The 19612-nt window shown below is 38.3% G+C and overlaps 1 protein-coding gene across 1 annotated transcript in view; it reads right to left on the minus strand.

Moving 5' to 3' along the window:
• LOC150084105 (putative glutamate receptor) overlaps window positions 1-19411 on the minus strand; it is a 57546-nt gene extending 38135 nt beyond the window's left edge. The window contains exons 1-5 of the mRNA XM_090376117.1: window positions 19291-19411; window positions 6231-6329; window positions 4070-4275; window positions 2892-3044; window positions 691-797 (exon numbers count right to left, since the gene is read on the minus strand). Coding sequence (XP_090232243.1) covers window positions 691-797; window positions 2892-3044; window positions 4070-4275; window positions 6231-6329; window positions 19291-19411 — 686 coding nt within the window. The remainder of the gene's footprint in view (window positions 1-690; window positions 798-2891; window positions 3045-4069; window positions 4276-6230; window positions 6330-19290) is intronic.
• Between the last annotated feature and the right edge of the window lie 201 nt (window positions 19412-19612).

Genomic DNA, 19612 nt, shown 5'->3' on the forward strand with positions numbered 1-19612 from the left:
AACAGCAATGTGGGGCACCAAGAAGAACAAGAACTTCAACATCTATTGATAATGTACGATACTTCAGCCACAGGTGACCCTGGCTACAAAGATATAGACTCAAACCTCACTACAGAAGATGGTGCTCTACATATCAACGACATTATCATCGATATTTTTCAAGAAGTTCCTCATGAGGATGAAGAAATGGAAGGAGGTCATTCTGTCGAAGAACATATTAACGACGAACCACCGATGAAAATAGAAGAAGCGCTCATACAAATCAATCGTTTAAAAATGTTTTTCGCCGCTGAAGAAGATACTGAAGGACTTTCGATGGTTTCTTCACTCCAAACAAATATTGAAAACAAAATTATCAGCCGGAAGAAGGTGCAGAAGAAAATAAGTGATTACTGTATGTATTTTTCTTAAGATAAAGTCATAATATGCATAGCACAATTGTATGTATATTATTTACAAAAATATTGTGCAAAATCTGTATTTAATTTAATTTTACATTAAACGTTTAACGATTTTTCTTTCTTTTTTTTTTTTTTTCTCTCTCAGACTTCTTGTTAGCGGACACTTCTCTCTAACGGACACATTTTAGTTCCCCATGGCTGTCCGTTAAAGGGAAGTTTCACTGTATATATATATATATATATTTATTTATTAATAATCATACATTGTAGAAGTACCATTTTACGATACCTGAATTTCATCATGTCTGACATAATTAAAAAGAGATTAACATCAAGTCCTCTGTCAAGCACTTTTTTCCCACTTTGATTTTTCTTCGTCTGAACAATCAGGGGATACTAGGGAACAACAAAAAATAATATTAGGTCTTGATTAACGATATCTGGAAGAAGTTACTTCTTTTAAGATAATTCATCTTGCCGATAAGAAAAACTACTTATTTTCGAATTTAAACTTATTTTTAATTATCATTTTTGAAAATAACTTCGATTGGAATGCACGTCATGTGAATTTGTTAACAGAATGGACAGTGAGGTTAGTTACTTAAAAAGAAGTTCTTACTGTTTTAATATTAGATTAAGACAGTAATTACACTGCTCGACAAAATTAACAGAACACGTATAAAACGTGCAGTTTGCGATGAAGCGGGACATAATTTGATGTGGTCGTATAACCTAGAATAACGATCAAAGTAGGAGACATCGAGAAATTCAGACAGATATAAGAGACATTTATGGGAGTTTTATAAGAATTACTAAAAAGGGCACAATGTAGAAGTTGATATATGATGGTTAAAAATATGGTCACACGACATCAGTAAAGCGTATAATCCCCTCTAACGACTAAACAGGTCTGACAGAAGTGAATAATGCTCGATATTAGGGTGTCTATAAGATTCCGCAGCAACAAATCCCATTCTTTCACCAACGCAGACTTTAGCTCGCCAAGTGCCCACAGAATTGGCTATCGTCGTGCAATGCGACGCCCAAGGGCGCAACACACATGTTCGATCGGGTTTAAGTCTAGTGATCGTGCTGGCTACGGCAGTCGTTGGATATCTTCAGTGTCAATATAGTCCTCCAACACTCGAACATCCGCACGGATAGCACAGTGGTAACGTCGCCATCCTCCCAACACCGGGTGGAAAAGGCCCAGGTTCGAATCCCGTCGATAACGCCAGGAATTTTAATGGGAATTTTTTTATCCTTGGCTGAGTTAATCGGTCTCAAGCGTAATTAGCAAGGTTTTTCGGTTTTTCCTTCCAACAAAACAGAAAAATCCACTAGAGAACACACGGAATTTACAGACACAAATACGGATTTATGTAATGACTTACGGGTAACCCTAATATAATAATCTGATTTAATTCGCCACTTGAGTTCTATGTGCAGTGGCGTGTTCTTTCATGAAAAGAAAATGTGGGCCAACTGCACTTCTCAAAAGTCGCACATAGAGTTTGAGGATATGTTCTGGGTAATTCTGCACAGTTAAAGGTACCCTTACCAAAGCACGAAAAGTGGTGAGGCCTTTCATTATTATTCAGATCAGACGAGAACAGCGCCTCCACCATAAGCGTCTCTTTCTCTGATGCTGGAGAGATGGTACCGAGTTCCTCTTTGTCTCCAGATGAAATAACGCCTGGAATCTTTTAAGCTAAAAGGACTCATCTGAGAACAGAACTGTACCCCATTTGTCTTGGCTAAAAGTCGCATGTTCACGGCACTAGTTTCACGAACTCTGCGGTGGTTTGGAGTTAATGGGATACAAACTACTGGCTTCCTTGCGTAGAGTCCATTTGAATTGAGCCTTCTTAGCACACTCCGATTGGAAAATATTTCCAATCGGACTGTGTTAAGAATGCTCAAAAGGTGGTCGCAGCAACCTCCAGAGACAGTTGATGACAGGACATCGTAGGGTTCCGTCTTGTGGTTAGAGCCAGATAGCGGTTTGTTCTGTTTGACGTAGCCCTCGAGCGACCTTGGCCAGTTCTGCTTGTAATGGTTCTTGCCTCCTGAAACTGATTCAATAGTTCAGAGACTACACTGCGTGACACATTAAGCCAACGTGCCACCTCTGCCTGCGACTGTCCAGCTTCAAGTCATCCAAAGGCCGGAAATCTCAAAGAATCATCTAAACGACGATGATTACGATTTACGATTTTTAGAATTTACTTTTCCTCTGTTTTTATTTTTAAGGATTGTATATTTTTATATTGAGAAAACACGTTTTTATTTTATTTTCAAATCCTCATATTAATTTTTAATTTTAAACTTTCACTTTTCGTGTTTCTTCAAGTATTTCAGGTTACCTACACGGTGACATTGGAATTTCCCGTGTCTTTGTACTTAAATAAAAAATATATCTAAATAATTTACATTTACTTGTATTTATATACACTCTTTTTATATATTTTATCATTTAATGCAACTTACCTCAAGGAATGCGGCTTTCAAAGTCACACCATTAAGGCTTTTACATTCATATGGACGATTTAAGAAAATTCCATTTGACTTGATTGTTTTAAAAGAAACTCTTCTAGCAACGTTGGAAGATGCAGGAAAAATTGGTTTTATATACATATGCATCTGAATATTAATTGAAAACTGAAATAAAGAAAAGTAAAATATCTACATTTTGTGTGCATCATTTTGTGTTATTAAATACTGCAATCTGTTGTTTATAAATTAGACACAAATTCCAGCAGCAGTTGTTGGGTATTATAAAGAAATATTGAGGATTGTTTAAATAATTTACTTTTTTATGCATAATAAATATAAGACAAAATACAACAGTTAACTAATAAAACCTACAAGCTTAATTAAAACTCTTCTATCATATTTCTGCTTAAGCCACTGCCAGTGTGTCAACGATACTCACATTTTGTAGGAGAGAAGTGTTGCTTTGGAAAGGAGTAATGATGGTGATCTGATAAATGTTAGACAAGGAGTTCATGAAGTATTTCGAAGCGTGTAATTCATATGATGGATCTTCATAAAATATGTACCATCTGTTTAAGTACTTATTCTTAGGTTGTATCTGAAAAAAGGTGGAAACAATCTTTTTATTTTGCTCATATTTAATATAAACGATTTGTTTGAGTTAAATACACATGGAATTTGTAACTAAAAATAAAAAGACCAATTCAAAAAGTGTATATGAAAAGTTTTGAAATTTTGATGATTATATGAATATTTTTTATTCGTATAATGAAACGTCGATGGATTTCCATAATTGCATTATACTTAAGTCATGAGGCCTTAGCTGACATTTTACACCGATTAACTCGGCCACAGTTTAAAAATTTCCCCAAAAATTCCTCTCGTTTCGGAAGGTTTAGAAACAAAACAGTTCCCTCATTGTATTCCATGCTATGAATCCCGAAGTGGGTCAGAGCATGGAAAACCTTAGTGAGAACATGTTTCAAAACGTAGTCGTAGTAATCTCATACATAGAGAGGGATGTAATTTTTTTTAAAAAAACAAATTTCTTCTCAGTTTCCCACAAGGAACTTTGATGTCCTTTTGGAATTTTTATTCAACAAAATGTTTATCCCATTGCAGAATGTAATTCATCCAGCTACATTAAATCAATCCTTTACGCTAACACTTACCTTTTCAAGCATTTTAATTGTCTCATTTATATTTTCTGTATCAGCAATCACAACAAAAGCTTTTCGTCTGTTCAGCTTAAAAAAATCCTTATTGAAGGGATCTGCTAATTCATTTAGAAACTTCTCACCAGATTCTTCGTCCATCACATAGATTGGTATATTTGTTTTGTGCATGGCTTCTACTACACATTCTCTTGCTACACCATCTAAAAAAATAAATGGTGTGAAATTAATTCATTGAGTGAACTTTTTGAAATGTTTAATATATGCAATGCGCAAAGGAACGGCTGTTATTAAAATATATAGTGTAATAAACTTTCAATACCTAACACACTTTCCAAATGTTAAATAAAATTCTACAATGATTACCTAAACAGTAAAAAATTCTTAACTAAACATTAAAAATTCAATTTGTGCTCATTAAAATTGTTACTCTGTGATAACTCCATGATTAGAATGATTTGCATTAAACTTATGCTTAGTAATTTTCCCGTAAGTTGAAACTTTAGCCTAAATCATTTCCAGCATAAATTCATTTTGTACTGACAATTTTATAGCAAGTTCACAAGTGGGAGATCGTTACGAAAAGGAAGAAAACCTTGGAATATGCCCCAAGCCTAAGACAAGCTCACAAATTAGTTAGAAGAAAACTTTTGGTAAACAACTTCATCGGGCTGGATTGGCGTACGATAGTTGATATGTGGCCACGAAGCTCGTATCCATCATGGGTCTGCCTATACCATCATCACTGACGGATTTCCTTAGAAGAAGGTATTCACGAAGTTAGTTCCCAGGTGTCTTAACGATGAACAGACACGGTTATGAATTGAATTGTGGCTGAAGTACAATATGAATAGAGCAAGAGATTGACTTATCGGATAATCCGGTGACCGTGGATGAAATGCTGGAATTTTGAAACAGTTCCAAAACCAATGCAACATGCGGTGGAAACATCAGTCATCTCCACCACCGAATACTGACGACTTTCTAAAGCACTGGGAAGGTTATTGTCATACAGGAAATGATATCGTTGCATTTTGTGTGTAGATGTTGAACAGTTATCTCACAGAATTACCCAGGAATCCTCAAAGATGACCTGCAACATGCTATCAAAAAAGAGACCTGGACTTGCCTTGGGGTCTAATTTTGATGTACCACTCAATACTACCATTGCACTGAGAAATTGAAATTCCAGAAACCTTCCATAGGGCCGGAGATGTTACCTCAGAATTTTATGCTTCGGGAATACTGAAATATTACAAGAAAAATTTCAGACGGACAGACAGATATAGGAAACCACCTGCGCCGCTGCTTCACCCAGAGTATGTGTAACCCAGAGTATGTGTAATGAAGGATACAAGGGAATTGGCATGATGGAATTTAGTATGTGTCCGGTAGTCAATTTTGTGAATCGTAATGCTCTTAGTTTACCTCTTTGCACCATATGTACATCTCACAATATTGGTTATAGAGAGTTGAGGCTAATATCTTAAAAATAAATAAGTGGCAGTTATTCAGTGCCACTAAGGAACTGTTTTGGTAATTTTTGTCAACTTTTGAGTTGTCATGTGGGTATACTAAGTTTTTTCCCACTTTTCAGAGGATGGGTTTCGGGTCATATTCATCTGGCTGGCCAAAGAGATGCATGCCCATTTCAGGAATGCGCTTATATCCATTTGCATTCTGTTTTGCAGCTGTTTGTAGATCGCCTTTGATTATCTTACCTTGTTTTTAATTTTTTCTAGATCCTCGCAGTTAATACAATCCTTACGATAACTTTCAACATGTTGAAAACTCGTGGGTGTGGCTTATTTACAGACACTACACACACAGGGTCGTAGTTAATCTGCGGCTAATGAAACAGTCCATCAGCTGTTCCGAGATGCTATCGTTTTTTTCTGAAAAAATTTGCCTCCCTTTCTTGAAAATAAGTAGTTCAGTGTATCTTTAAAATAAGTAGAACTTTCAAATAATTTCATAAAAATGATCACATAAAGAAATACATTTATGATTTTTTATTGGTGGCTTTGTATTTTAGAAACATAAGTATTGATAAATTGATAATCTAAAATTTCTACAGCATAATCCGGAAATATGTGCCATTCGGCCCCCATAACAACAACAATAATATGGGAAAAAATGGAGAAAGAAGGATACTTACTGTACGATTTCGAATATAAATACAAAATATCAAACATGACGGAAATTTCTTCATTAAGCAGTTCGTTGATCAGTTCTGTTACTGCATGGCACTTCCACTCTGAAAAGAGGAAGCAGTAAAATTAAAAATACTGAAATTATTACATTAGAAGGTTTCCAAATCTTCAGATGGCACTAAAGAAATAAATCATTCTTAATTTATTCGGAATTGAATTAGTTGTTTGAAATAGGCACTGAGAAAACTAAGGACGTGAGTTTTTAGTGTATGTTCCATGTATGTAAATCGATATATTTGCCTGCATATTATCTGTTCAGTTTGTCCTGAATTTAGCTTAATGAAAAATCGTATTCAATTACCATGCAATTCTCGCCAGAGATCAACGAAGTTGCCCGTTCCTTCCATCGAAACAGCATTCGAACCCAATCTTATTGGATTCGAATGAGATTCTGTCAGAAAAAGTACATGGGTCTGGCAGACTGCAAGTGAAAATGGACACCATTGAGATTAGAATTGACACCACGTATATTAGTGAAATGGACTATTAAGTGTTTGGGAGGTTTACATCTATTCGCAGACAAGCTTACTCTATTAGTTTGACTATTCATGGTGTATTCAATAGTAAGAAAAGTGGGGGGGACATGCTGTGAAGTAATGAAATTTTTGGATATGGCGTACACATGGTAAGAATATAACCAGATCCTTGACATAACGTGGCCTCCACAATATCCCCAGCATACACACTACTCGGACTCCCTCCAGTCACTATCTGGCAGAGCAGAGGTAGCAAGATTATAGGCTAGCTGATCCGGAAGCCTCATCATCGTTTGTTATTTGGTTTTTAGAAACATTAGCAACTAAAGCCATATTGCTCCAGAGAAATGCGGTGGTCATTCCCTGACCTTTCCGCATCCTCCATATTTGGTGGTCACGGGCTCGAACCCCGGTCTAATCAAGAAGCGTGTGCTACGCACTGCTGCTCCTGCCCACCTGGCTACGGAGGCTTCGGAATCCTCATAGAGTTACCAATAGGTTCGGTCCGGTGAACTAACTAGCGGTCTGCGAACGCGTTTTAGAGCTGTAGCCTCGAAATATAAGGAAGATTGGATCTCGTCATGATGTCCATCATAACCTCAAAAGATATCAATCATACTGCATAATGGAAGAGATGGGGAAGGGTTGACCGGAACTTAGCTCTGAAGACTAAACATGGGTTCCATCACTTCAAGCCTCCAATATAGCAAAGTGGTGGTATTGCACCGGTTGATGAGAGTCATTTACCACCTAGTATTGCCTGGTAACACCGAGGGGGCGGCATTCCCCCATGTGGTATGGGTGCCACACCTCGACCCCTGCTTACGTTGGTTCACACGTGGGTTGTCATCCACAGTGTGCTTGCACATGGGGGTTATACCTAGGATTATTAACAGTCCCACCATCGTAAAGGTGCAAGCAGAGAATTTGGCTATTACAGACCAACCTGACTTCGTCGAAATTGGGTCCGCTTGACTTGAGTGTCACCCGAATGTCAGTTCCATCAGCGTTTTAGACTCCCAGGTTGCAAGTACAGCTTTTCTGGCCTATCTGAGAGAATGTCTATGACATTCTGTTTCTGATGCATGCCTTTCCTACAGATACTTCCATGGGTTCTGTTCTTCTGAATTGGCTTCTATAATTCCCTCTCTTTCTTTCAAAACAGTCCGTACACACACGTGCCGCCACCAGCCAACAAGGCGCATTATAGCCAAAGTAGCTTATGCGCCATCAAACCCCCATATCAACAACAACAACCAGCCAACATCCATCTTAGACAGTATTATCGGGACTCAGGCTGGGGAGTATTCCCCTACCCAGTTAGACATAATAAAAGAGAATACTGATTATGACAATGCCAATATTGAACCTCTGTTTACTATAGAAGTCTTAGAAATAGCACTATTTAAAACCAAAAGCAATAAATGCCCAGGTTTTGACCTCTTAGAGGCTCTTCCCCCGTAATTTAAATTTATGGCACCTAGTCATAGACTCGTTTACAACAGTGAACATTTCATTCATTTATAACAGTTTCATTTTACGCTCACTTCTCAGAGCCTTATACACCTCAATTAAGTATCTTCTGAGGTGCCTCGTTTCCAAGCTTTATACCCCACATATTCGAAGTCTTTTCTCATATGGCCGGAATTTTGTTAATCTCGCTGGGCGTGTTGTCCATCTTTGAATGCTTTTCAAGAAGCTCGATGTCTTTTCTTAGATGCAATCTACATACATGACCACAGTATTCCAAGTGCGGTCTTATGAATACTGTATGAAGTAGGATAATGACCACCTTATCTTTACAAGAAAAGGGTAAGGTGCAGCCATTATCAACCCACTGCAGGATGGAAGCCTCCTCAACAATTCATGCTGAGGGAAATGGACCATAATTTGCCGCGCTGGTCCAGTGCAGGTTGGCAGATCGACCGTATTCAGCAGTCAGGGGCTTGAACCCCGGTCTACTCAAGGAGCGTGTGCTACTGCACTCCCGCTCCTGACCACTCGGCTACGGAGCCCCTTTACAAGAAAATGTACGATAAATCATTGATAGGACATCATGGGCCTTCCGTTTCGCCTGTGTATACTGCTGTAAGTACTCCATTACCGCATCACAACTCCCAAATCTCTTAATTCCTCTGCTGTTATTAGTTCAACACCCCATTAAGAGTATGAACTAGTTTGGGGTTCTATTCTTGAGGTGTAAGAAAATCTTGAATTTTGCTCCATTAAAAGATTGCTGCCACTTTTTTGCTCACACCTGAAGTCTATCTGAGCCTTCCTGGAAAAGCTCTGCATTATAACATAACGTCATGTCATCGTTGTAAACCGAAAATTTAATTTTCCATTCGTCCCCATTTGTTAGCTCTTTGCTTGTTGTGCTCATTTTTGTCACTCGTCTATAATAAATTCATATCTAATCCCTGATCACCTCTATTGGCCATAGTGTTTCCACTTTGCACTCGAGTATTTTCTACTTCGAATAGCACTCGAAGTCGCTAAGTGAAAGCCAAAGATATCCACGAATGTGTGTCACTCCAAAATTATCATAATAAGAAACCTTCTGAAATATGGTATTTGTTATGATTGGTTTTTTTTTTTTCATGAAGTGTGGAAATGGTCAAAGATTGAATGGACGGGAAGCACGTTCATGGACCTTTTATGTTTTTGTGTCATCCTACGAACTAGTGAAATCGATTAACTGACAGCGTATTGACACCTCAAGGGTTTAGAGGAAAATCTTCGAATAACTCGCAGGGAAAACTTGCTATTTCTGTTTGAGATCCATTGCCCACTAGGCCGATTGAGAAGTCTTGTTTAAACCACATCTCCAATGGATTTAAAAGCAGACTTCTCCAAAGGACTGACCAGTGATGACTCCAGTATACTGTCAGTGATAAATATAAATATGTCACACGAATTTGAGGTGTAGATATGTTTCTTAACTTCACAATTTAAGACAGGTGTGTTCATATCCAAACAAGCATATTAACGCCATGCTGGTTAGGGAATAATTAAACCGTTAGTGTGATATATTTCTATATATCTAAAGTCAGACTTGAGTTATATGCATTTCTAGTGATGTCTTGGTGTTCTTTTTTTTATATTTTTAGAAAGTCCCAATTTATTGAACTGGTTCTGAGTCCGAATCGATTTATAACAAAATCTCTACTGCATTGCGCTTATTTACTAACAGTGGCCACCAGAACTAAACTTCAAATAATGCAGATAAAATGTTATCCCATTAGCGAGTTCGGTTTTTAGCTGTTAATGGGACAGTCATATGCTTCCCTTTCATTCTGTTTGTTTTATATTGCAAAGCTTTTAACAAATATAAAAAATAATAAAAAAGCTGCTTGATTCCTACTGCATTAGAACTACACATTTAAGATATTTGTGGACTTCGAAATATTTTTTTCTTTGTACAGCAGCACGGATTTCTTCCATTATCGCCCCTTGCGAAGCCATAAAATAAATAAAAATCGCTCTCATGAAGCAATAGAGACATTCATTGTGCGGTGACTGAAGAGAAGTTTATCACTCGATGTATATTTAATTTTCTTTCCATTAAATGGACTGTGAAAGATTTATACTCAGCCTGACGTTAAACACTATCTCTAATATAAACACTCAGTGGAAATCGAATATCACGCAAATCTGGTTCTTCTGGACAATGTATAGCGCATGTTTAATCTAAAATATCACATTAATTCTAAATGCACTCGCAAGAACGCATTATATGAAATGTAGTTTAACTCAAAAATGTGATTCGAAAGTTTCATTCAGAATATTTATAAAATTCATATTTATGTTTTTCAAATGTTGTTCATATGACGTATGGATCCTGAAAACAAGCATATGTCGTACTGTGATAAAAATGAGTTTCCTCACCCTTAAATTTACACTTAAAATAAATAGTACTTCCTTGTGAAAAGGAAAACACTTATTGTTTTCCATAGTGCCATCACCATACTACCTGTATTAGATATTGTTCCTTCATCAGGAGGAATAAATCCTCAGCGAAATACCGAGTGAACTCTGTTACTGCCCATGCTCTCATATCAGGAACGCTTATTTATGTTTGTGCTTCTTCTAAGTGTCTGAATTTCCTTTATCGAGGCAGTCCAGGATTTACCATTTGAGCATTTAGCTCTTCTCCAGTACCAGTGTGCCACAAGTTATTTCATTGCGTGCTTAAAATTCAAATTATTTTATTAGAGTCACCCAGAATTTCTTCTACATAGCCATTTATGTAATGTGTCTGTAAATTCTGAAAATTGCCTGTTCTGGTCGATTTGCCTGTTTTTCTGGACGAAAAATCACAGTTTCTGGGGGGGGGGGGAATCCTTGCTAACTACGCCTCAGACCAACTAACTCAGCCACGGAGTGAAAATCATTGCTTGCTCGAATATTCTGGTTAAAACAGACTGGAGATCATTGCAGTCTGTTGGACAATCTACTCTATCGACATTCAGTTGTAGCTGCAGTAACGCTGACTGATATACAAGTAAATAACCAATTCTCCAACGCATACAGGCGAGAACATATCAATTCAGTCGTGCTACCATTGCTTTAAATACTGGACGATGTCAGAGACATATCTAATTCGTCAACCACAGATTTCAGTCACATTTTCAAGTTGTTTCATGAACGCTACCAGCTACTCGAACGTTTTGCAGCGGAACAAGAGGTATCAAAACCAGACCAGACCAGACCACCTGGAACAGTCTGCAGAGATATGGACTTTATGGGAGAGGAACTAAGATGTGTGTGTTTAATTGAGATCCTGCCGCAATGGTCATCCTGGTGCTCGTGCTGTAAGCGAAGAGATTTTTATGGATTGACGACAACACTCAATCCCATAGGACACAGCTGGTAAACAATATCTATAAAAAGATGAGCATAGTGACCGTGTAGAGTGGCCCACTTCCTTTCTTGTCCTGAATCCTATTGATCACATTGTGTTCTCTAGAGCAAACAAAATCTGATCAATAGGATTCAGGAAGACTAAGTTGTAAACAGTACGTACACAATGATGACTGATTCTGTAATAAATCATCAGTATCTCGATTTTATTGGTGCATCGCAGGTGAGAAGTATGTCGGGTGGTTGCTGGGACCATACACTATACCTATGCAAAAATTGGGTTTGAGGAATTCCTTAGGGACCGTTTAGAAACAGGACAAATACCATATCAAAAAAGGCATTGTCTCTCCACGCACATGCCGTCCACAGGGGAGACAACAGCTGTTTCTACAAGTTCACAGTATTTTGCTTCTGTTGCTCATGTTCCAATAAAATCATATTTACCGTTCGCTCTGGAGTTGCTTTGAACTTTAACCACCCACCATAAATTGGTGGGAGGTTAACTTCATCTACATCATATTTACACAAATTTATTTTCAAATACTGCGAATGCTTAATTATTTTAACCAGTGTACATCTCTTTCTCTTTGGGAATTATTTATTTTTATTGTTACTTTTGTTATTTACTAAATATATATATATAAATAATTAACTATTTATTTATTCTAATTAATTGTGAAGGAAGCTATTTAATTAATTAATTGGTGGATAGTTAATTAGTCATTTACTATTCACTTCTATTATCACAGAAAATATAAAATTTTTCATTAATTTCTGCAAAATTATCGAATTCATCTGGAGACTGTTAAAATTAGATAAATTAATTATAACAGTCTAATTATAACATCTAACTGAAGAATTCTTTTTTGCTAACATAATGCTGGAATGTAGTTTTAAACAGTGGTTAATTGACAAAAATAATAGAATTTATTCATGCTTATAATTTATGCACTGCAGGATGGAAGGCTCCTCAACAATTCATGTTGAGGGAATTGGACTATAATCTACCAGGCTGGTCCAGTGCAGGTTGTCAGATCGACCATATTTAGCACTCAGGGGCTTGAATCCGGTCAACTCAAAGAGCATGTGCTACTGCACTCCCGCTCGTGACCACTCGGCTAGGGAGGGAGTGCAGTAGCACATGCTCTATTCAAAGAGCATGTGCAGTAGCACATGCTCTTTGAATAGATCGGGGTTCAAGCCCCTGGCTGCTCTCTTTGAGCAGACTGGGGTTCAAGCTCCTGGCTGCTCTCTTTGAGCAGACCGGGATCCAAACTCCTGGCTGCTAAATACGGTCGAACTGGCAACCCGCACTGGACCAGCGTGGTAGACTATGGTCCATTTCCCTCAATATGATTTGTTGAGGAGACATCCATCCCGCAGTGGATTGATAATGATTGCAATTTACGTTTACCTTTTTTTTTATAATTTAAAAGAATTGATATTTAAAATTTATAATTGTCAAGCGACCGATCACAAAATACAAAACAGTTATTTAAAGCAAACTTTATCGTTGTTTCTAGAAGGATATCCCTTTACTACTCACCGGATGGTATTAAACCTCCAGAGCACATCGCAATAAGAATGGAATTCCAAAAGAAGATAATGTATTTACGTCGAACAGCCATTTTCCTTTCAACGCTTTCAACTTTTACGCCAAGCGAAAGATGTCGTTGATGACTAACCACAAAAAATGAATATTTAGGAGTGGTAAGACAAAATATGATTGCGGCATGGCTTGAACATGTACTGAATTCATAAGAAAAAAATAGAATATGATTTTTTTTTCAGGAAGCGGATAGATGACGTTGGTTCTGCACGCATCTTGTAAAGCATGTGTAAAGCAAGCTGTATTAACCAGGTTTGTATGAGTTATCTACAGCTTGTCCAATCAGCTTGTTCCTCCTTTAACGCTGCTTGTGGAAAACTATATCAGCTTAGGAAAAGGGGTTTTTTTTTGTTGTTGTAATCAATACAGTACTTGCCAGTTTTCAAAAATGTACCAGTAAATTTGACAAAAAATGTGTGATTTTAATTAAAATGTTTTGTTTGACTTTTATGATTTTACCAAAAGGCTAACTTGCTTTGCGACTTTTATTAAGCTTTAGAACATTCCAAAGCAATTTCTAATTCCAGCTGACTTTATTTTCAAGATGTTGGCCTACCCGCATGGTCAGCACACTAATACTATTACATACCAGTCATGCAAATTACTTCCTTGCTCACTACAGAACCATCAAATTTCAGCTTGATGTAGTCGTTTTTCTTTAAACTGGAACTGGAATGTTTTAAGCGCCAGTGTGATTTAGACAACTTTCTCTTAACAAGTTGGCATTCCTAAAAGATAGCAATCTACATGATTATGTTATGGGGGGGTCTGGCTGTCCAAATTATCTTCTTAGTGATTAGACAGGTCTAATCACTAAGAAGATATGACCACAACAGTTCCAGTCTGGGCTGGAACTGTTGTGGTCATATCCAATGCCATCTAGATGAGGGCATTAGACGTGATGTCACCTAGATGTTCATTTTTCTTGGCTGTTGTGCTTGACTTTAGATTCTTTTAAGTTGATCGCCGGTGAATAATCTGACAGCCTTGGGAATTAAGATCTTAGAACAGTTTAAAATAGGTGTTCGATACAACGATAATTAAATTCTAGTTCGTGTTCTGGACAGAAGAATATCCATAAAAGAGAGGGATTACTTGTTTTCTATTTCTATTTTAAGCTTAACAAAGGGTGAGTGTTGTCGGTGGATGCAGAAAATGTTTGGAAATAATGGAACCAATGGCTCTAAGGCTAAGCTAATATCGTCCATATAACTTGTCCAGAATTTCGGAAATAGGGCAGATTCATTGAGGAATTTATTTTCTTTGAAGAAGTTAAGATCTCTAAGTAATTATTATATGCTGGAGAGAAAAAATATAATTAAATCCAATCCATCTAAATCTAAGTCCTGTTTTATTTCTCTCAAAAATCAGATTTTCTATTCACTTTCAACAACAACAGTCACATTTCATTCACGATCGCTTATCTTAACCCTGACTTCTACGCAAAGGATACCAGAAGTATTACTTCTTTTGTCTACTATGAATACCGTTGCCACATCTAGAGTGACGCCCCCAAAATCTAAACTCTTAAGACTTCATCCAAAACAGAGCAGTCAAGTTAGTAAATGATCCCTCCATACAAATTCAATCCACTCTTAATCACACAGACCGTCGCTTTCTACTTTCAATAAGTGCATCTGTCTTCTCAACCCTCAACACATGCATGTTTCAATAATCTTTCGTATTTGGACTACCTTTTATAAATGTATACCTTAACATAGTATCTTTTTTCATTCGCAGTTCTAAAATTTCTTATGGTTTCTCTATTCTGATACATTTGCACGCAAGATCCCGCCCTGTCGTTTACAGCTACTTTTACCATTTGACAAGTTTAAATCAGCCTTTGGACTCCTATACATTTCTCTGTCAATGGAAAAGTTTATTTTGACAAGGAATCATTTACTTGCAGCCCACATATAGTAAACCAACAAAAATACGTCGCATAAACTTCTTTTTTTTTAAAGTTGATATTGGCTGAAACGGTATCCACGAATAAAACAACATTTTCTCTGCGATACGGTGGTTGGAACTTTGTATTTTCTCTCTCTGGTTTACTGCTGTTCACGACAGTAACTGTTACCTTGTACTTAGTTGCAAGATAACAATATTGTGTAAGAAAATGGCTCTTGGTTATGTACGTCCACTTCTCATTTGCAACATAGTTTTCAAAGTGGTACATTGCGAATTCTCTTTGGAACCGGGTGAGTATTTAACTGTAGTAATTCACTGACTTTAATTTTAATCGATGCAATAGAATACAAAGAAATGAAATGACGCTAGACATGACGAAAGCAACTTAGCCAAGTTTATATTCTTTAACTGTGCTGGAAGTTTACGTCGCTTACAATGCTTATTCTGAAGGCTGAACATGGAACTTTTGAATTTGTGTACATTTTGTGGTTTTATCTTTGATCTTTAAGTAAATTAAAAGAGTAAACCTATCGTTTACTTCTATAGGATAATCTGCACTTAATTATAATCAGGACAATCTACAGACAGCCCACATATTACTTTGTGATCTGCCACATCAACTGCCATCTCCCCAAACTTTTCATACATGGGTAAATTCCATTGGGTGTAATGTTCCTCATTTCTAAACTTGGCAATCAATTCTAGAGAGCGGGGCTTTTGTTATATATAAAAAAAATTGATGCACCATTTATTAAGAGGGCAAGGTCTGCAGGCATGTCTTTCTTGATGCAATCATAATCAGTTGAAGGTGTCTAATAGACAATCCAAACAGAATATCTGTTTAGACAGAATCCACAATTCTATGTGAGCTAATTCTTTGAGGTATATTGTATTAGTAAACAACCGCATGACAGTATCTAAATATAAAATGCGTTTAAATTTTAATTTCAAGTAAAAAAAAAATTGATTTAAAAAAATCTGCTTTTCATGCGTTTTATGATAACCACACCCTTTTCTTCAACTTTTTTTCTAATAAAAGTTAAGAAACCTCTCGCTTTTTGAATTGTTAGGCAACTATACTGTCGGAGTAGATATATATATATAATGTATAGTGTGTTTGTGTCTAACGGTACCAAGGGTTCCCCCATCTCCGCGTTGCTTTCATTATAGGTGTAACAGTTCACTGTAGAGTCCAGAGATTTAAAAGTGTATGGATTTTGTAACTGTAGTGTTATTATCGTTGTTCATCTGGCTATTTAGCCGCTAAACCCCTGCTGGGGACCCAACGTTGCCCCATCCCGCCCCGTGGAGGCAGACCAGGTACCCAGTAATATTGAATTTTCACTCTGGGAGGTCCTGCCACCAGAAAAATGGGGGAAAAACAGATGAAATTTAGGTAAGGTCAAAAGAAGCTTATATTAATATAGTTTAATTTTGTACGTTGCTGAAATTTTTACATTGTGTAGGGTGTACAGTGACAGTCTAGGGAGAGTGGGGAAGGAGACTGAAGACTGGGGAAAAAGACAAAGTATGGGGACGATAGAGAAGTTGACTCCAAAAAGCAGCGAGGCAGGCCCAGGTCCCACCAGGAGAAGAAGGGGGAGGCAGGGGAGGGGAGGAGACAGAAACCCGTATCCTCCTCCCCCGCCTAGGGGGGATTTAAAGGGAACTAGGTTAGGCACCTAGTTCGAATCGTCAGATGGCGCTTGATGGGGTTTGAGTGTGTCAGGTTCCTTATCTTCTGCTGTGAGTTAATGGAACTTCTCTCTCAGTTGAGGCTCCAGTCAGTGTTTGAAAGCTACGTCGAGAGTTGTGGCTGGTACTGTACAATTTTCAAGTTTGTATTCGTGGACGTCCCCTACGTCGGGTGAACAATTCTTGACCAAAGTGCGTGAAGCCAATGTAGTCTTCGACATTATCAAGGACGTGCTTCTCCCGGTCGTTTGGAAGATAGTGGATTTTGGTGAGTAGAGTACATATTAAATCTTCATAGAGCTCACAGTCATACATTAAGTGGCTCCAGCTTTCCGGGGAACCACAGTGGCATAGGGGGTCATCAATAATGCCTAGTGCTTGTAATTTCCCTTTGATCGGCCCGTGGCCGGTTAAGAAGAACGTGGCATGGAGACCAGGGGAGAAGCATTTCGGCATTTCCGTATAAACCCTAGTAATGTCGAGAATGAACAATCTCGTAATCTCTCCTTTCGCGGAGTTGGTCCACTTGGATTGCCAAGTTTGTTGTAGGTAGTGGGCCAGGCGTTTTTTCTCTGCTTTAGCAGTGTTAGCTGGGTCTGTTGCGTAATCCATGATTGATACGTCTTTGCCCTTAGAGAGGTGATATTGTAACCCTCATCCGACGACTTCAAGGTCCAGGGGTAGCACACCGGCCAGCACCTGAATGGTGTGGGTGCTGACCGTGCACACCGCCCTGGTGATGGTCAGTAACATTGCTCGTTGTATTGTTTCAAGCTTTCTGTAGTTGACTGTTATGGCTTTGTGTACCAGATTCCTGCTGCCTATGTGATTATTTGTATGAAGATGGCTCTGTAGTATGTGGAAAGAGCTCGTTTCTTCAATCTCCAGTCGCAGTTAGAGACTCTGTTTACAAGTGAGACGTAGTTACGGATCTTTTTACGTAGATACATCAGATGAGGGGTAAAGGATAGTTTCTTGTCCAGGATGATTCCTAGATACTTCATTTCTCTGACAAGCTTGACAGTTCTGCCCTGTATTTTTAGTTGTGGAGGTCTTCGGATATCCAGCGTTCCTTTAAGAAGTATGGAGCAGGTTTTGTCCTGTGAGATCTGGAGGTTGTGCTCATTCGCCCAATTCTGTAGGGTAGCAAGTGCTCTATTTCATATATCTTCAATCTGTGCTCTGTTATCGGCTTCCAGGGTAAGGACCAGGCCATCTGCGTACGCTTAAGTATTGAAGTTTGCTGGGCTGGTAGAGAGGAATTTGTCTAGGACGATGTTCCAGAAGAGGGGCCCCAGCACAGACTGCATGAGCAGCCCCTGTAGATCGGTCGAGTGATCTGGTTGTATGGTGTTCTGACAGTTATGCTACAGTTCGAGAGATAGCTGTGGATGCAAAAATATGGGTTTTGTTGCCGTTTGTGACTCGAAGTCTACCCAGGACGCTTGACCACAGAATGAGTCAAACGCCCCGGCGAAATCAATTGAGATTGCAAGGAAATATTTCCTGGTAGAGCTTTTCACGGCTGTGACGTCGATAGCTGATCATCCCTTCTTGAAGCCAAACTGGTTTTGTCACTGGAGATTGGCGTTGACATAATATGTTGTTATTCTGCTATGTAGGAGATGTTCAAAAAGTTTGCTAAGGCAGGAGAGAAGAGAAGAGCAACTGGGCGGTAGGAGTCTGGTCTATCTGGCGGCTTGTTTGCATTTTTGACATGAATACGTCTTTAAATTCGGTCCGGTATAGGGGAAGGGTCTCTACGAAAACTCTAGTGACCAAAAATGGCAAGAATTGTCGCGCTTATATCTCATAAACTATAAATGATAATCTAATAATGAAATTTTTGTTGGATAGAGGGTTTATGTCCGTATATAAAATGGTGGGTAGTGGGTAAGTGCAGCGGTGAGGGGGGGGCAGTAGCGCTTGCGCGTGAACACTGAAAATGGCGACGCGAAATGTATTTCAATAGAAATACATTTCGCGTCGCCATTTTATACATTTCGCGTCGCCGACTCTATAGAAATGTATTTCAACTCGAAATACATTTCTATAGAGCCCTCTACTCTGGGCAACACTTATATAGCTTTAACATTTGTAAGAAACATCGATGTAAATACTATGCCATACATATCTTACTTCTCCTATCATCGGCCTTTGATAAATAAAATTATACTTCACTTATAACCATCAAGACTTTATTCATTTACATCTTACCCTTCCTCTAATGACACAAAGACGGATTCACGCCTTAAACGATTGCGGTTGTGTTCACGTACACAACCCACCCCATTTTTTTTAGGATCAAGGGTACACTTGCTACTTTCCATGCACTTGGGAAATATCCTACTTGGAGACAGTGGTTGAAGAGGTCCAAAGGAGGGTGTGGGGTATACTCAATTAGTTTCTTAACAATTTCTGGCTCGAGTTTGTCCAGACCCGGTGACTTACGTGTCCTAATTCTTGCTGCTGCTAAGTTAAGTTCCTCCAAAGTAAATGTTGGTTCCGTTGTTTCCGTACTGTAGTCATCGTTTTCTCTGCATAGCAAGAGCTTCTGTGGGGTTGTTACCATTGCTGGCTGCTTAAAGATTGCATAAAGAATATTATTTATTGAGCTAGTCCAGGTGTTTGTCATACTTCCCGTTGTTGTTATGGTTGGCGGGATAACTTCTCCCCTGGGGAGTTTGTTGGTAGTAACCTTATATACCTCAGTATATATACCTCAGAACCTCCGTTGGAAATCAAGACCCCCACCCAGGGGTTTTGATTTCCA

This window comes from Mastigoproctus giganteus, chromosome 6, assembly GCF_048544385.1.
Source record: "Mastigoproctus giganteus isolate SK-2022 chromosome 6, ASM4854438v1, whole genome shotgun sequence".
Taxonomy (NCBI): domain Eukaryota; kingdom Metazoa; phylum Arthropoda; class Arachnida; order Uropygi; family Thelyphonidae; genus Mastigoproctus; species Mastigoproctus giganteus.